Raw genomic sequence first — 18200 nt, 5'->3', positions numbered from 1 at the left:
TGGTGGTGCTTACGTTAGATGCATCGTGGTAGTGGTATCGCCAGCGATTGAGGAGGCTTTAGAATTCCTCCCGAAACAAGAGAGGGTTCCTTTGATTTATTGCCAAAAACTAGAATACATATCAGACGTAAAGACTCATTGAAAAGTTTCATTGTCATTCTTCAAAAAATAACTAAAAACTATAGCAGATGGCAATTAATATAGAATAATTACTAGTAATATTAAGTAGATAAATTTTGTATGATTTATACATGCATATATCAAACATTAACACGTGCTGTGAAAATAAAAGTGAGGTTAAATATGAAAAACGGTTAAAAGAATTTATATGAAAATACAACATGTCGGAAACTAGTCACCCCAATTTGAACGTCTGTTGGAATAAATGAAGCTTACTGGCTAAACGGGGCCTTAAGTAGTCACAAAAATCAAATAAAAAATGCATCCATGTTGACATGAGAGGAACTGACTTACAGAATCAATGGGGGCTCGACATTGACATGGTAGGGGAGTGCATACAGATTTTCACTTCGGAAAAAATCAACCAAGATACGACTTTTTGTAATTTCATTAAGAAATGTTTAATAAACAACATATCAAAAAGTTCTATTCGAGAAGTGGGTGTTTCATTTTTTATTAAACAAATGAACTGCGAAATTAGATGTTCTTTAAAATAACTCCGAAAATGTAAATTGTAGAAAAAAACTGACTTGATCGTTGAAAAATTCAGAAAATTTTACAGAAAAAACCCTTTATAAAGATTTTTCTAAAATTAAATGTGTAGCTGTTATAATTTTTTATTTATAACGCTAAAGTCACCCTTCTCACAAACATTGGCGCACTGTAAACTAGCGTACGGCGAAGTGCACGGTTGCGTTATTTTAATGTAATTCTTTAACTAATGGTTCAAATGAAATTTTATAAATTTATCATGAACTAAGAATAATTTAGCTATATTATGGTTGTAATAAAAAGAAATAAAACATATGGGCATAAATATGGTGTGGGCGGAAAGTGAGACTTACATGAATTTGGTTTAAAAATGATTTAAACATGTGTAACTAATACATTGTTTCTTATAAAACTGTCAATTTTGCACAGCTTACCTTTCAGACATATTACTAAACGATGTTTCTCTCAAAAAAAATCTCAAAAATTTAATTCAAATGATACGACGTCTCAAAAAATGTAATTTTTGAAAACTTCGTAGTTTTAGAGAATTGCCACCACTAAGACGGTATTACTCAAGTTTGAACAGATTTATTACAGTTTTATAGGTGCTTTCTTAAAGCGTGGGATGTAATCTTTAAAATGCACTAAACTATTTTACTTTAGAAATGAAATAGACTATTTCTTTTTGAGAAAATTAAGAAAGATAACAAAAATGTAATACAAACACCGAAAATTACCAGTTAAAAAAATGTTTATACAAAGTGATCAAAACTGTTTTCTATAAAACTTACCTAAAATACATTTAATAATAAGCTTCAACAATAATAAATGTTCAACAAAAAAAATTTTTTAGCTCTTATACAGTATGTCTGCGTAACTTGAGACCTATTGATAACTTTTTTATTATCAGTTTTACGAAAAAAAGTTATTCTCAATAAAATACTCTGCATCATATAATCTAAGATGCAACCATCAAATGTCAAATTTTATACGAGGTATGTCAAAAAATATGAATTTCACTCAAGAGTAAAGTACCTCTATAATTTCACAATATCGAAAATTGTTATTAAGAAAAGTTGTTTGGAATTAAAAAATATGTTTCAGTGTTCAATTACATCCTTCTAATTAAAATATTGTGAATAATAAAGGCACTTAACTCTTAAGTAAAATTCATATTTTATACATATCTCGTATAAAATTGCAAAAGTTTGATATCTGTTAGTTGTATCTTAGATTTTAGACCAGGTAGAGCATTTTATGAAGAATAACTTTTTTTTTCGTAAAATTGATAATAAACTAGTTTTCATAATTATTGTAATAAAATGATGATGGGTATTCGTAATTTGAGAAAAAATTGAAAAATTTTTTTTCGATTAGAATGATCTAATTCTATATTAAAACATAATTTTTAATTTCAAACAACTTTTCATAATATCATTTTTTGATATTCTGGAATATGAAGGTACTTTACTCTTTAACGAAATTTATATTTTTGACATAACTCGTATAAAATTGATAAAATTTGATATATGACGGTTGAGTTTTAAATTTTTGATTATCCAGAGCATTTTATGAAGAATAACTTTTTTCGTAAAATTGATAATAAAAAAGTTTTGCATGTGGTTCCTAGTTACGCAGACATACTGTATAAGAGCTTCTGTATAAGAAATTTTAAATTGTAATGCCATATTCGGATTCAGCATAATCAAAAACAAAATAGAAACATATTTGATCAAAGTAAAATGATGAATTCAACGATATTTTTAAAAATATTTATACAAAACAATTGTTATTGTTTAAACAATTAATAAACAATTAGCGGCCAAATCTGCGAGTAGAACTTTTTACTTTAACATGTATATAAACTAACAAAAAAAGTTTTAGAAAAATATAAGCTTGTTTGAATTTTTCCGAAACAATGCATGTTTTCGTTCTAATTGCGCTCCCCTATAGAGCGTGTCTAGAGCATATAATATAAATGTCTGATGATAGAATAATTAGATGTTTTATAACAAATGTACGGAGATATGCCTATAGAAAATAACAAGAGAGGGCGCCAACTAATTTTTAACGAATACCAGTAAAAACAATAAAAGACGTTAAGAAATTAATTAAGGATTACCTATATGAATAATGAATTATTCGCGAACTTAATCGACTGTAGGTGGCAGTGCAGTTACATAAAAATGACCGACGTCATTGGGATAACGTATTTTGATGTAATTACTAGGTATTGTTATTGATGTAATTAATTAATTTAAATAAACCAATAATTAAATGAACGGAACTGATAATCCTGATAAAATGAACTCAAAATCCAAGGAAAAATCTCGGGAAAGAGAAACGTGGGACGTAGGAGGATTTCCTGGTTGTGAAATTTAAGGGAGTGGTACGGGTGCATAAAGTTGTTCAGAGCTGCAGCCAATAAAGTTAAGATTGCTGTGATGGTAGCCAACCTCCGATAGGAGACGGTACTGCAAGAAGAAGAAGAATAAAATAATTCTTTGAAAATAAAATAACAAAGATGTGACGTTTATCACGGTACAAGATGGAGGAGCTATATGTTTTTATCGGTTTTTGTTGATGTTGAAAAGTTGATGTACTTATGTACCTATAAAATTGATTTATTTCTTAATTTTTATTAATCAACGTACTAACGAATTCCATTACTAGAAAAAATTATAACATACTTTTAATTAAAAAAATCTGACTGCATTTATGTTTTTTCCAGTTTTTAAAGATAAACCACCGACTCCACCATCACATGCTGCTCTTCAACAAGAATCAGAAACGATCGATTTTATGAATTCCTTAAAAGATTTGTGTAAAAATAAATCTTTTGTGTTTTTGTTGGTGGCTTACGGAATAAACGTTGGAGTATTTTACGCAATCTCTACTCTTCTTAATCAGATTGTATTACTATATTATCCAGTAAGTAACTATTTTTGATAAGAACTGCTTGTAAACGTTAGGTATTGTTAAAAAGTGTTAAGAAATAGAAAAACAATCAAACATAACAGTAATAGACCAGGGCGCATCTGTAAAAATATTAGTACATTTGGACGTTGAGAGTTGACTCAAATTTGTTTGCAGAAATTGCTTGAAAATAACTCAACTAATAATATTTGAGTTATCCTCCCTCTCAAAAAGGTCCGGAACATTGTTTAAATAATGAAAATGTCAAAAAATGAAGGAAAAATTCGATTTTTTTCTTCGTTTTTTGATTATAACTTTAAAAGTATTCATTTCCGAGAAAAGATGTACTGACATAAAAGTTGCGTAATTAAATTTTCTATAATATAGAATTGGTTAAAAATTTAAAAAATAGTCACCCTTGTTGCAAAATAGCAATAATTGCGAAAAAAAACATACAAAAACAAGTATTCGCATTTTACGTTTTTCAACCATTTATTCTACACTTAGGACCTTCATATTTCACTCAGAAAAACTTTATGATACAGTAAAACAACACTGTAAATTTCATTAAGATTGTTTTAATAGATTTTGCAAAATAAATTTTGCAATCCAGCTTTCGCAAAAAAATTAATTTGTGCAAAATGTTACAGGACTGAAAATAAAGCAGATAGCAAGTTGAAATTTTTTTTGCGTATAGAAGTGTACTGTACCTTTCATTTGAAATTTGCAAAACTAAAATCGATTAACCACCACGGCGTCAGGAATTTTTTTTAAATATTGGTGCTACGCGCAGGACAGCGGATAGTTTGCTCTGATTGGGCATTCCAATGACCTTTGATAATGATTGATACATTTTAATTTTTATTACATTTCGATATAAATAAATAAATTTATTTATTGCAAAATAAAAACACATACTCTATACTTTAAAATAACACTTTTTTAGCAAAAACTTTCTTTGTTCATATATTTTAACTTAAGAGAATAAAAGTTTATTATTTTTAAACATATGCAATTGTTTAAACAATATTTCACAAACAATAATAAAATTAGTTTGATTTTTGTGGAATTAAAATAGTAAAATACAACAAAATATAGAGTAAGAAAATAATATATTAGATAAAGATTCGAAGAAATTTTTGTGGAAATTAACTTGTGTGAATCAGACACCGCTGTCCTGCGCGTAGCACCAAAAATTAATGTTTATTAAAAAAATTTCCTGACGCCGTGGTAATTAATCGATTTTAATTTTGCAAATTGCAAATGAAAGGTACAGTACACTTCTACCGGGTGGTGAATTGGAAAGCGGGCCATAGGAAACTCAATGTAAAATTCTAAACTGTTGAATTCCTGCTTCCCTAATTATTTTACATCAAAAGTCATAAGAAACTATTTGTAGAGAATTGAAATCTGTATTGAAAACAACTGTTAATATTGTTCTACGAACAATAATTATTCAAAATTTTGTAAAAATATAATACATTTTTCAGAGTAATACGCCAAAGTTAGGCCACACGCAATACCATAATGTGTATAAGGTTGCATTTGTTGACAATAAATTTATTATATTAACAATTTGAACTGTCAATTTTTTTATTTATTTTATCACTTACTGTTTAAAACACAATAAAGTTGATAAGATACCTTTAGTTAAGGAGAAGTATTAATAATAAAGATATCTTCTTCAGTCAATAATGTGCTCACTGTCAGTTAAATAATAACGTGTGGCCTAACATGCCCACACATACCTACTGCGGTAAATACATTATATTTTTCAAAATTTTGGAATGTGTTTAAATCGTAGAACAATTGTAACTTCTGTTTCTAATACAGATTTCAATCCTCTACAAATAACTTCTCATGACTTTTGATGTAACATAATTAGGGAAGCAGAAATTCAACAGTTTAGAATTTTACATTGAGTATCCTATGGCCCGTTTTCCGATTCACCACCCTGTATATGCAAAAAAAATTCAACTTGCTATTCTCCTTTTCATGAACATTTTTCAGTGCGTCACAAATTATAGAAAAAAAGGTAAGTCCGTGATAATACATATTTATGACATTTATTCTAACGTGACATTTTAGTTAAATCTGACAGTTGTCAAATTTTATTTTCAATTTGGAATAAAACCAAATCAATTGTGTCTATTGCATTTATAAAATGGTATTTTCTTTCATTTGTATAGTCTTATAAATTGTACAGATTATATTGATAATATTATTATTTTATTTAATAAATAATTCTTTTTTGATTATGGCGCCATCTATCGACAACTAGAATAATCACCGAACTAGAATAATTACCGAAGTATTCCCAGACGTGCCTTTTTTTCTGTCACATACAATTTAATGCGTTAGAGAGAAATCGAAAAACTGTAACGCACTGAAAGATGATCATGAGAAAAAGAATATCTGCAGTCCTGCAACATTTAAAAAAAATGAATTTTTTTGCGAAAGCTGGATTGCAAAATTTATTTTGCAAAATCTATTAAATCGATCTTAATGAAATTTACAGTGTTGTTTTACTATATCATAAAGTTTTTCTGGGTAAAATATGAAGGTCCTAAGTGTAGCATAAATGGTTGAAAAACGTAAAATGCGAATACTTGTTTTTGTATGGTTTTTTTCGCAATTATTGCTATTTTGCATCAAGGGTGACTATTTTTTAAATTTTTAACCAATTCTATATTGTAGGAAATTTAATTACGCAACTTTTATATCAGTACAACTTTTCTCAGAAATGAATAGTTTTAAAGTTATAATCAAAAAACCAATAAAAAAATCGAATTTTTCCTTCATATTTTGACATTTTGATTATTTAAACAATGTTCCGGACCATTTTGAGTGGGAGGATAACTCAAATATTATTATTTGAGTTATTTTCAAGCAATTTCTGCAAAAAAATTTGAGTCACCTCTCAACGTCCATCTCAAAACAGATGCGCCCTGGACTATAAACAATTCTCTAATTTGAAAGAAATTAACATCAGTGATTTTATGTCAAAAATATTAAGAACTTAAAATTCGTAAAACGGAATGAAAAAAATATCAAGAATATAAATTTGAAATATGTATTGTGTCCCCTACAAACTTCAATAACTGATTTGACACGTTTTTTGGAATACTCTATACTTAATACTAAATAGTCTTAGCCACTAAAATATTAAAAACAGTTTTTCTGTTTTACATAAAATATTTAGGCAGTAGATATCTAATTACTGAAGAGAGTCAGAAAATATATTACATAGCTGACATGAAAATTAAACCATAGACAAACAAATTCAAACCGACAAACCGGCTAGTTGGGAACATTAAGGGAACATAATTCATAAAGTTATTGTTTATATGTTTTATGTCTTTCGCTTTGGTTGGAATTCCCTCAATGTTGCCTCATTGGAATCCCCTTCCCCGCGCCCCTCTCCATGGTAAATGGCAAAAAATGTCTAGATCCGCCACCTGGTAACGACCGAAAAACGTACCTCGGATTTAATGACAAAATGAGCAGTACCTGAGTTTCTAGAGCTTTATACTCTTGACCTATGCAGCGTGAAAATTTGAAATAACGTTGCCGCACACTGCCAATATTAATCACATCAGTCATCAGTCATATTCTTATTTAAAACCAATAAGTCTATGCGGCTATTAAAAATATTTTCTTTAAAAATAGCTTCTGAATTAAACAATATCTTGAATAAGAGTACCTATGCCATAAGTTTTGAGCTGGCATGGCCTTCCAATACTAACCAACTTCATTCTAACCTTTCAGTTCAGGAAGGCCTCATGGCCTCATTGGCCTTTATTTAACTTCCTTTTTAATATTGGTCTACACTAGAAAAATTTCTGCTGGTTAAATTTTTTTCTATGGCCGTAGAGATCAAAAATGGTCAAAATCAGCCTGAACAGTTGACAAATAATATATCTTCCAAAAAACTGCCATGAAAATGTAATACTTTTTTGTGAATAAAAAATCTACATAATAAATAGCATCTGAAATATGTCCAAAATTTTTATGACAGATATTTTGTTTGCATATTAATAATATTCTTATCTTTATTTGTTAATTAATGATGATTCAAATAATTAAAAAAAACTTTTATTAGGTTTAAAAGATCTATGAAATTAAAAAATATTCATGTATTTTAGGGAGCAAGTGCAGACGCTGGCCGAATTGGACTTGTCATTGTGGTAGCTGGTATGTTAGGATCTGTTTGTTGTGGCATTATACTTGACAAATATCATAAATTCAAGTAAGTATTTCATAAATCATAAATTCTGTATTTCATAAATCACAAATCATTATTCATAAATCATAAATTCAGTACCTATATCATAAATTGAGTAAGCTCTTTTGACAATGGTTATTCCATCTTTTAAGGCGATACTTAATACTGAAATAAGGGTTAATAGCATAAAGTTGTGCTCACTACGGAGAGCAATGGATTGTATCCTCGCTCCGACCCTTGCTCCCTGGTATTTATATTCGTTATATTCGTGAATTCTCGAATTTAAAATAATGTATTTATTTTAAATGAGAGAATTATAAATACCAGGGAGCAAGGGTCGGAGCGAGGATACAATCCATTGCTCTCCGTAGTGAGCAAACCCTAAGAGTATTTCAGACTTGAAACCACAGAGCAAATATTCACATTGTGTCAAACAGTTATGCAATATAAGGTGGATGAAAATATCTGGATATGCAAACATTTGGAGATAAAAATATCTGGAGATGAATAATTATGAAAAATATAAGGTATTTCAATGGTACTACAATCATTAGAATATTACAACCTGGCATATTTATGTTTCGTGGACCTAAAGAAATTTAGGTCCACGAAATTTTTTTCTTTTAATCTTTACGCTGAAACAATCTTAAATGAAGTGTTGGAAAACGCAAAAGATGGTATAATCATTAATGGCGTGCTTATGAACAATATCAGATACGCAGATGACATCTCGTTAGTGACAGTGACAGAATCAATTGAACATCTTCAAGCGTTATTGAATCGAATGGTGGCGATCTGTGCGATATATGGACTCAAACTCAACGCAAGGAAAACAAAGTTTATGGTTATTAGTAAACAGGCAGCCGTAAATAATAATAATTGTAACGTAATAATTGCTAATGACTCAATTGAACGCGTAAGTTATCTTGTATATCTGGATACTCATTTAATGAAAGCTGGAACCCTAGTACAGAAATAAAAAGTAGAATTGCCAATTGCCAAAGCAAGAACAAGTTTTATGAAATTTAAGAAAATTCTGTGCAGTCATGATTTCAATTTGGAACTTCGCATAAGAATTGTTCGATGTCAGATATTCCCAGTACTACTTTACGGGGTTGAAGCACGGACCCTGACATAATAGCTTTTAAAAAACCTAGAAGCATTTGAGATGTGGGTCTACCGCCGTATTCTGAAGATCAGTTGGGTAGAAAAAGTCACAAACGAAAGAGTTTTGCAACGTTTGAACAAAAGTTGTGAAGTAGTGAACACGGTTAAAAGGCGTAGATTGAAATACTTTGGTCATATAATGCGTCACCCAGAAAAATATGACATACTTCACCGTGTCATGCAAGGTAAAATAATGGGAAAAAGAAGTGTGGGCCGCCGTACAACTTCTTGGCTTAAAAACCTACGCCAATGGTTTGGGAAAACTAGCACTGAACTATTTCGTGAAGCTGTAAATAAAGCAATGATTGTTAATATGCTGGGCAACATCGGAGCCAACGATCGATAAGCGGTCTCGACACCTTAAGAAGAAGACGGACCTAAAGAAGGCATTGTAGGGTCAAATTAGAGGACGTTATCCACTTATTGTACGTATGCAAGAGAGTTCTTCTTGGAATAATTTGACTACCAAAACAACATAATAAAAGTAAAAGTAGAAGGAGAACTAACTGACCCAACTGAGGCTGGCAATGGGATAAGGTAGGAGGATTCCTTGCGTTCTCTATTGTTCAATATGGACGAAACAATAAAAAAAGGATACCAAATGAGAGAAAAACATCTTAAAATAATCTGTGTTACGCAGACAATGCAATACAAATCTGTCAAAGTGAAGATAATTTATAACGTATGCTGCACCAATTTAATATAACCGCCAGAAAATTTAACATGTTAATTACTCGAAAAAAGACAAAATGCATGGTCATAACAGTAAATCTACTAAGATGTAAATTAGAGCTGGAGGGTCAGATAATAGACCAAGTGATGTGAGTATAAATATCTAGGCATCACACTATCCAGATACGGAGACTCGAAACAGAAGTTGAAGATCAACTGGGTAGAGCAAACAGAGCCGCAGGTTGCCGGAATGAAGCAATATGGAGAAATAAAAATATCGGAAAAGAAATGAAAGGTACGATTTACAAAACAGTCATCAGACCAATAATGGCATAAGCGGCAGAAACGCTACCTGACACAGAGAGAACACAAGAATGCTAGAAACAGAAGAGATGAAAACCCTTCGAAAAATCGCTGGTAAGACACTATGGGACAGAGCTAGAAGTACAGATATACGACGGAGATGCAAGGTGGAGAACATTAATAACTGGGTAAGAGTAATGCCTACACAGAAAGACGAAGAAGAAGAATAATAATGCTAGAATATTTTTTTATAGTAATCAAGTCTACAACTGAAAATTGAAGTCCCGTAGCTATTAATAGACAATCCCTAAGGCCCAGTAATAACAAATGAAGAAGTAACTATGGCCATTAAGCGGATTAAATATGGGAAATCACCAGGACCTGATGAGGTGCATGGTGAAATTTTAAAGCTATTAGAGACACACCAAATCACAACTCTTACGAAGTTATTCAACAACATATATGAGACTGATTACTTACCAAAAGACTAGCTACTATCATTATTCATTCCACTTCCCAAAAAAGCCAACTCTAGAAAATGTGAAGAACATAGATTAATTAGTTTGATGCGCCATGTATTTGAAGTATGATCATTCATTCGCGTATATATACTAAATTAGAAGAACAGCTGAATGAAGTTCAATTTGGATTCAGAGCAGGACTTATAACGAGGGAAGTACTTTTCAGCTTTTAAGTTCTAATACAGAAAGCCAGGGATGGCAACTGCAATGTGTATGCATGTTTCATAGATTTCGAGAAGGCATTTGATAAAGTCTCACATGGGAAACTAATCGATATCCTAAAAACATTATGACTCGATGGTAAGGATGTAGACTGGTCTCCAACTTATATCTCCATCAAAAAGTAACAGTTCGATTCGAAAATTTTCGAAAATCTTTACAGTCGGAAAAGGAGTTAGACAGGGTTGTATACTGTCACCAGCATTATTTAACATATACTCTGAAAACATCTTTAGAGAGGCCTTGGACGAATCAGAAGATGGTGTTGCAGTAAATGGACAACTTATAAACAATATTAAATATGCAGACGATACAGTATTGCTGGCAGATAGCACGCAGGGGCTCCAATGGATGATGGATAATGTTGTAGAAGTATGTAACAAATACGGCCTGAAACTAAATTGTAAGAAGATAAAAATAATGATCGTTAGTAAGAACACTAGGTATATAACGCCCAAATAACCGTAAACAATACACCCCTAGAAAGAGTACAGAAAATATGCTATCTGGGCTGCAACATTAAGGATACTTGGAATCATAGCTACGAAATAAAACTCGTATTGAAAAAGTCAGAAGCTCTTTAAACAGTCTTAGGAAGATTCTCTGAAACTTATCTTTAAGTATAATATACGCATAAGAATTCTTAGATGTTACGTCTTTAGTGTCCTCCTCTACGGAGTAGAAAGCTGGAGTATTACAGAAGATGCAATAAAACGGTTAGAGGCGTTTGAAATGTGGTGCTACCGACATATGTTGAGGGTCTCATATATACATCACACAACTAACATAACTATGGTCCAGAGATTAAGAAAAGATAAAGAAATGATTAACACCGTAAAGAACAGAAAATTGGCTTACTTCAGCCACATTATGCGTAATGAAAAATACCGACTACTACAGTTGATTCTACAACCGAATATTGAGGGCAAGAGAGGCCCTGAACGTAGACGTATATCCTGGCTAGCCAATCTTAGAAAGTGGACTGGTCTAACGTCAACTGATCTATTTCGAGCTGCTGTGAATAGAATAACTAGATGGGTCAATGTGGTCACCAACATCTCCAGAGGATATCTAGGCACCTTTAGAAGAAGAAGCTATCATGAAAATCACCTCCATCTTTTAAAATATCAGAAAGGAATTAATACGACTGAAAGATCCAAAGATGGTATATATTATAACACAAACATATGTACATGGTTGCGAAAAAGCCTCGCAACACGTTATTTTCTCGGAAACCGCTAGAACGATTTTTACCGATTTTGGTGGGTAAGGGTCTATTAATGTGGCCGATATTATACTGGTAATTACACTGTTGTCAAATCTTCCGTTTTTCTGGAAATCTGTATATTTTTTAAATTTTGAAGTCCTTAATGGATACTGATTATCTTTCATATGATATTCTCTCTATACCTAAATGCCATAATTTCGGAGTTCTTCTTCTTCTCCTTCTTAACTCAGGCGAGACTCGTTAGTCTCTGGTACTTGGTCATAAGACCTTTGTACCAAACCCTGTTCTTCTCCTTAAACTTTAATAAGTCCTGTGGCCTCAACGAAGGCCAACAGTTTTCTTATTGGTAGTTTTAGGATCTCTTCTGGTTCAAACCTTATTTGACCAGTGAAGTCCTGCCTTACATCACCTAGCACACTGCAATGGCATAGTATGTGTATGGCAGTTTCTTCTTCTATTTCGCACTTTCTGCACCATGGTTCATTCACCTTACCTAGTTTGTATAGGTGATTTCTTAAACGGAAATGTCCAGTCACCATTTCAGTGACCGTTTTGATCTCTCGTTTATTGAGGTTCGTCAAACTGTTCGAGAGTTTTTTATCAATATTTGTTGGAAATTCCATACAATTGATTTGTTGTGTAAATAGTTCGAAATCATATCCCATTTTTACCCTTGTCGACGCCCGTGGTTCCTCGCTCGCCTATTTTTCGGAATCCACCTGTGTCGAAGAATTGGACGTTTCAACCATTTGAGGTCCAAAAGAATTTTCCCCCGATGAGAAGCATTGAGACGGCCAACGCGTAATCACGTAAAATGGTGACTTCGTAGATGATGTCCGATCGTAAGTACATACCTAGTATTTTCACCTTATATTTTGTTATTACCTATATCCTGTTATCGTTTTTTGTGCTATTTGACCACCAACAATTGATTTAAATGTGCGTATTAAGTTTATATGCGCCTATGAGAATTTCCATTTAATCTCTACCAATAGTAGCTATCGAAGAAAAATAGTAATTGGCACGTAATTTGTATTGTTTATTGCTTGTGTTGATTTTATTAAATTGTTTTCGTTCAATACCTGCTAATAACCTACATTTTTTGATCCTTCTAACCTGATATGAATTATTTTTTAATATTATTTGATACACTGTTTAAAATTTGAAATGGTGGTTTGATTGATTCGTCGCAATTATAATACATATATTCGTTTATTGTTATATATTACAATAGGTTTGTAATATAGACTTGATATGTTAATTATTAATTATATTTGTTTTGTTTGATATCGGGATATGTACCTATTAGGAAAGTTTTATCGTTTGATTTTGCGTCGTGTCGAAGCGAGGCTTATCTGTTTACCGTGACGGATTTGGGGTTGGCATCGGGTGATTTATTATTCAAAGTAGGTACTAAATAGTATTGAGTTTCCGTTCCTCGAATGGGTCTAAAGATTTAATATTATTGTCGTTTCTCCGTTTAAGAAACCAAATATTTTGTATTTTTCCGAGCATCGCGTCGCCCCATGGGCGTAGAGAAATATTTTTTGTGTTATACTTTTAATTTTTTGATTTCAGGCAGTTTAATTCTATAATCGCGTTTCGTGTTAGTATTTTATTATTGCATTTTTTTTATCGTCGCATTTATAGTACAGTTAATAATATTTTATTTTGATCATTTCATTTCTGTTTGAAATTTTTTTATATAAAAGATTAGAATGGATAGATCGAGAAAATTGAAATTCCAGCGGCATACAGCGCTCAATGACATTCAGTCGATTTATGATCTAGGTAGTAAAGCCGTTTCTGATCAGAGTTTACGATCGTTGTTTAAAATAAGGTGTAGCGAGTTAGACGTGATTAAGGAGGAATTTTTAAAGCAGCATACAAGCATTATTAATAATGTTTTGTCGGTACCGGATTCAGATACGAGGGACGAAGAAAAAGTCCGAGAATTATTCTTGGACTTATTCTACAAAATCAAAGTTTTTGACGCGGAATTCTTTGGGTCACCATCTGAAAGTCCAGGTCCAGCGTCTTGTGCTTCCGGCGGAGCTCATCCTTCGCACATTCGCTTACCTCGTATTGATCTTCCGCGTTTTCAAGGAAGTTTTATTAATTTTGCATCCTTTATAGACCTTTATAATTCGATAGTGCATAACAATGCAGCCCTAGGAAACGTAGAAAAATTCAAATATTTGAAAGGTTGTTTAGACGGGACTCCGCTTAGCTTAATTCGCAATTTGCCCATAACTAACGATAATTACCAAGTGGCTTACGATTTAATTGTTAAACGGTACACAAATGTTCGTCGTTGTGCGACCGCCCATTGGGATGTGATAATGGGCGTTCAAAAAATCTCCGCGGTTAACTCGAAAAATCTAGCTAAATTGGTAGACACCTTTTTAGAAAACTTAGCCGCATTGAAAACTTTAGGCCTTCCCACTGAGCATTGGGATTTCATTATGTTCAATTTGCTTTTGTCGAAATTAGATGTTGATTCCATTAAGTTATTCGAGTTGGAAAATAAGTCTAATGAAATTCCTTCATTTAAAAAATTAGTAGCGTTCATCGAAACCCAATACATCGCGTATGATAATTTAGACAGTAGTATAGGTGAGGGAAAGAAGTCGTCGCGGGCCACAAATAGCACGGAGCCAAGGGCCAACTCCAAGCACCAGACTGGTGATTCAAGGCACAATCGTAGTAGCTCGTCGTTCATAACAAATTCGTCTTCAGTATGTTGCGCTTTATGCAAACAAAGCCATTATCTCAACCAGTGTTCGTTGTTCTTGAAAAAATCGCCAAAAGAGAGATATCAGATTTGTAAAGAGTCTTCTTCCTGTTTTAAGTGTCTTAATCAGGCTAACCATTCAGTCAAGTCGTGTCCTAAATCCTTCAAATGTAGCAAATGTAATAGTCATCTCCATAATAGTTTGTTACACTTCGAGAGAAACCGTTCCAATAGGCAGTCGTCCTCAGAAAATAATAGTCCAGGGACATCGGGAATCGAATCGTCTCCTGAAGTATCCCATTGTGCAGCTAGTTTTGTAGGAAATAAAAATGAAACCAAAAAGGAAATCTTGCTCGGTACTGTTTTGGTTCATGCAATTGACAGTAAAGGGTGCAAACAACCCTTGAGATGTCTTATTGATTCGGGTTCGATGAGTTCGTTCATTAGTCGAAAGGCTGCCAATCGATTGGGATGGCCTAAAACTCCTTGCTCGTTCGAAGTTAACGGACTCAATTCGATGCAAACGAAACTGAATCAGGGGCAAATAAGTTTCTCTATCCAACCTCGTCATCAGGAGTCACCGGTGTTTCATTTGGAGGCTATTATTACAGATCGGGTTTGCTCGGATTTGCCCAGCACCCAAATAGATATTTCTGCTTGGAATTATATTAAAAATTTGAAGTTAGCTGATCCCAAATTTAATTGTAGTCAATCGGTCGATTTGTTAATTGGTTGTAGTATATTTTCGAAGGTGTTGTTAGAGGGTAAAATTGAAGGTAAACCGGGACAACCTGATGCCCTAAATACCGTTTTTGGATATATTTTGTTGAGCCCAACTAGCACACCTAACCTTTCGTCAACTTGTTTTTCTTCTTCGTCGCTTGTTTGTCTTTCAAATGTGGAAGACTCGTTAGATTCTTCGTTAAGGAAATTTTGGGAACTGGAGAACATACCGGAAGAGCCAGTTTCAGAACCGGAAGACGTTCTGTGCGAAACCATTTATCGGGAAACACATAGTCGGGACGTCTCGGGAAAATATGTTGTGTCTTTGCCTTTTCGTGAATCGCCGCCTTGTTTAAAAGATAGCTATGATGTTGCTTTGAACAGATTTATTTCGTTGGAACGTCGCTTGTTTCGTCAGCCGGGTTTGCAAAAGGATTATTCGTCCCATATGCAGGAGTATATTGATTTAGGTCATATGCAATTGGTTCCTGAGGGCGAAAAGACAAAGGGAAAGTATTATATCCCACATCATTGCGTTGTTAAGTCGGAAAGTGTCTCTACTAAAATTCGAGTGGTATATAATGCGTCTCAGAAAAGTCCCAGACTTTGTAAATCGTTGAATGATTATTTATTAGTCGGTCCTAAGCTACAACAGGACATCGTCTCGCTTTTGTTAAATTTTAGACTCAATCGTTTTGCGTTGTGTGCAGATATTCGTCAAATGTATCGTAATATTTTAGTAGTTCCTGAGCATACGGATTATCAACGTGTGTTATGGAGATTTTCTAGCTTGGAGGAGATTCAGGAATATCGTTTGTTAACTGTCACTTTTGGAGTTGTATCCTCGCCGTATCTCGCTCTAAGAACCCTTCAACAACTAGTGTTGGACGAAGGCTCTCGTTTTCCTAAAGCCGCGTCGCTCGTTTGTAATGCTTCGTATATTGATGATTTTGTTTTCGGTGCTTCGACGCTCGAAGAAGCACAAAGTTTAGTCGAAGAATTAGTCGCTTTGTTGAAGTTAGGAGGCTTTGAGTTACGGAAATGGTGTTCGAACGAACCCAAATTGTTGTCGCAATTTCCTGAATCGCATATTAATCCTCATTCTATTAATTTTGATCCAGAATCAAATGGTCCTTCTTTAAAAATCCTTGGTTTGAAGTGGATTGCACAGTCCGATGTCTTTCAATTTTCCGTCAAATTGCAGGATGTCCCTTGTACTAAAAGATCGTTTTTTTCGAATTAGCTCGAATTTATGACCCGTGTGGTTATCTAACACCTATTACCTTTTTCATCAAGCATTTAATCCAACGACTTTGGGCAACTGGTCTTGAATGGGATGATCGTCCTCCCTCAGAAATTATTCGTGTGTGGGAGCAATATAAAAGTGAATTATCTCTTATTTCACAGTTTAAAATTCCTCGTTTTTTGAATATTTCCTCTTGTCCCATCTTAGAACTTCATGGATTTGCTGATGCCAGTGAAAAGGGATACGCTTGTGTCGTTTATATTCGTAGTATTGATAGTCAGAACATGGTCCAAGTTAATTTACTTTGTGCCAAGTCGAAAGTAGCTCCTATGAAACAGATTACGATCCCTCGATTAGAATTGTTAGCTGCTGTTCATTTGGTCAAACTTATGTCGTTTGTGTCACAGTCGTGGAAGAATATAATCTTTCAAAAGGTGTATGCTTGGATAGACTCACAAATAGTATTGCACTGGATTAAAAGTTCACCTTCTAGGTTTAAAACTTTCGTCGCAAATCGCATTTCGTATATCCAGGCCCATAGTCAAAATTATTCTTGGCATTACATTGAATCTCAAAGTAATGCAGCCGATGCGCCTTCGCGAGGCATGTTACCGGCCGCTTTTGTATCGAAACTAGACTGGTTGACAGGTCCTTCGTTTTTATATAATGTTCCATTAATCTTTCCAGAGGTTCCTCCATCATTGCGGGAAAACTCCCCTTCGGAAGAGGTAAAAAAAAGTTTAGTGTTTGTTTCCACTCGTGAGGAACATTTTTTGTCTTGTTTGTTAGAAAACCAATCGTCTTTTACCTCTATCCAAAGAATTTTGGCCTTTATGTTGCGATTCGCGCACAACTCTCGTTTGAAAAGGTCAAGACGTGTAGGACCCTTGAGTTCAGTAGAATTGGAAAGCTCGTTAATTATTCTTGTTAGGTTTACACAGGAACAATATTTTGAAGACCAGCTTCAGTCGAACTCGTTTCCAAAACCATTTCGCAAATTAGGAGTATTTTTAGATGATAATACTCAGTGTTTAAGAGTAGGTGGTCGTCTATCGCAGTCTTCCTTGTCGTATGAGGCAAAACACCCCTTTTTGTTACCAAAGAAATCTCGTCTTACGACTCTCCTAGTTCGTCATTATCATGAAAAGTACTTACATGCTGGATTTAAGAGTACTCAATTTTTGGTGAGTCAAAGGTTTTGGATATTGTCTTCTAAGCAGTCCGTTAATTCAGTCTTGTCTAAGTGCATTAGATGTTGGAAGCAATCTCCTAGGGCTTTACAGCCCCCTATGGGTGATTTGCCTAAATTTCGTCTCGGAGCCATTAAACCCTTTTCGATTTGTGGGGTAGATTATGGTGGGCCCTTTTCGATAACTATGTCTCGTTATCGAGGAGTTAGAAGTCAAAAGGCATATTTGTGCCTCTTTGTTTGTTGTGCCACAAAGGCTTTACACCTTGAATTGGCTAGTGATTTGTCCGCAGAAGCCTTTTTAGCCGCTTTACAGCGTTTTATTGCTCGGAGAGGTCGAGTATCGCAAGTATTTTGTGATAACGGTACCAACTTTCATGGCGCG

The 18200-nt window shown here is 33.5% G+C and overlaps 1 protein-coding gene across 12 annotated transcripts in view; it reads left to right on the top strand.

Annotated features, from left to right (window-relative positions):
• LOC114336930 (uncharacterized MFS-type transporter C09D4.1) overlaps positions 1 to 18200 on the top strand; it is a 467061-nt gene that overhangs the window by 339874 nt on the left and 108987 nt on the right. For all 12 annotated transcript variants that reach the window (XR_007695792.1, XR_007695791.1, XM_050641711.1 and 9 more), the window contains 2 exons: positions 3404 to 3603; positions 7734 to 7837. Coding sequence is in view for 10 of the 12 variants with exons in the window: in XM_050641711.1 (XP_050497668.1) it covers positions 3404 to 3603; positions 7734 to 7837 (304 nt within the window). In the remaining 2 variants the exon portion in view is untranslated. The remainder of the gene's footprint in view (positions 1 to 3403; positions 3604 to 7733; positions 7838 to 18200) is intronic.

The sequence above is a fragment of the Diabrotica virgifera genome, chromosome 1, assembly GCF_917563875.1.
Source record: "Diabrotica virgifera virgifera chromosome 1, PGI_DIABVI_V3a".
In the NCBI taxonomy this organism is placed as follows: domain Eukaryota; kingdom Metazoa; phylum Arthropoda; class Insecta; order Coleoptera; family Chrysomelidae; genus Diabrotica; species Diabrotica virgifera.
Note: the sequence above shows the minus strand (reverse complement) of the source record. Positions and strands in the feature narration are given on the sequence as shown.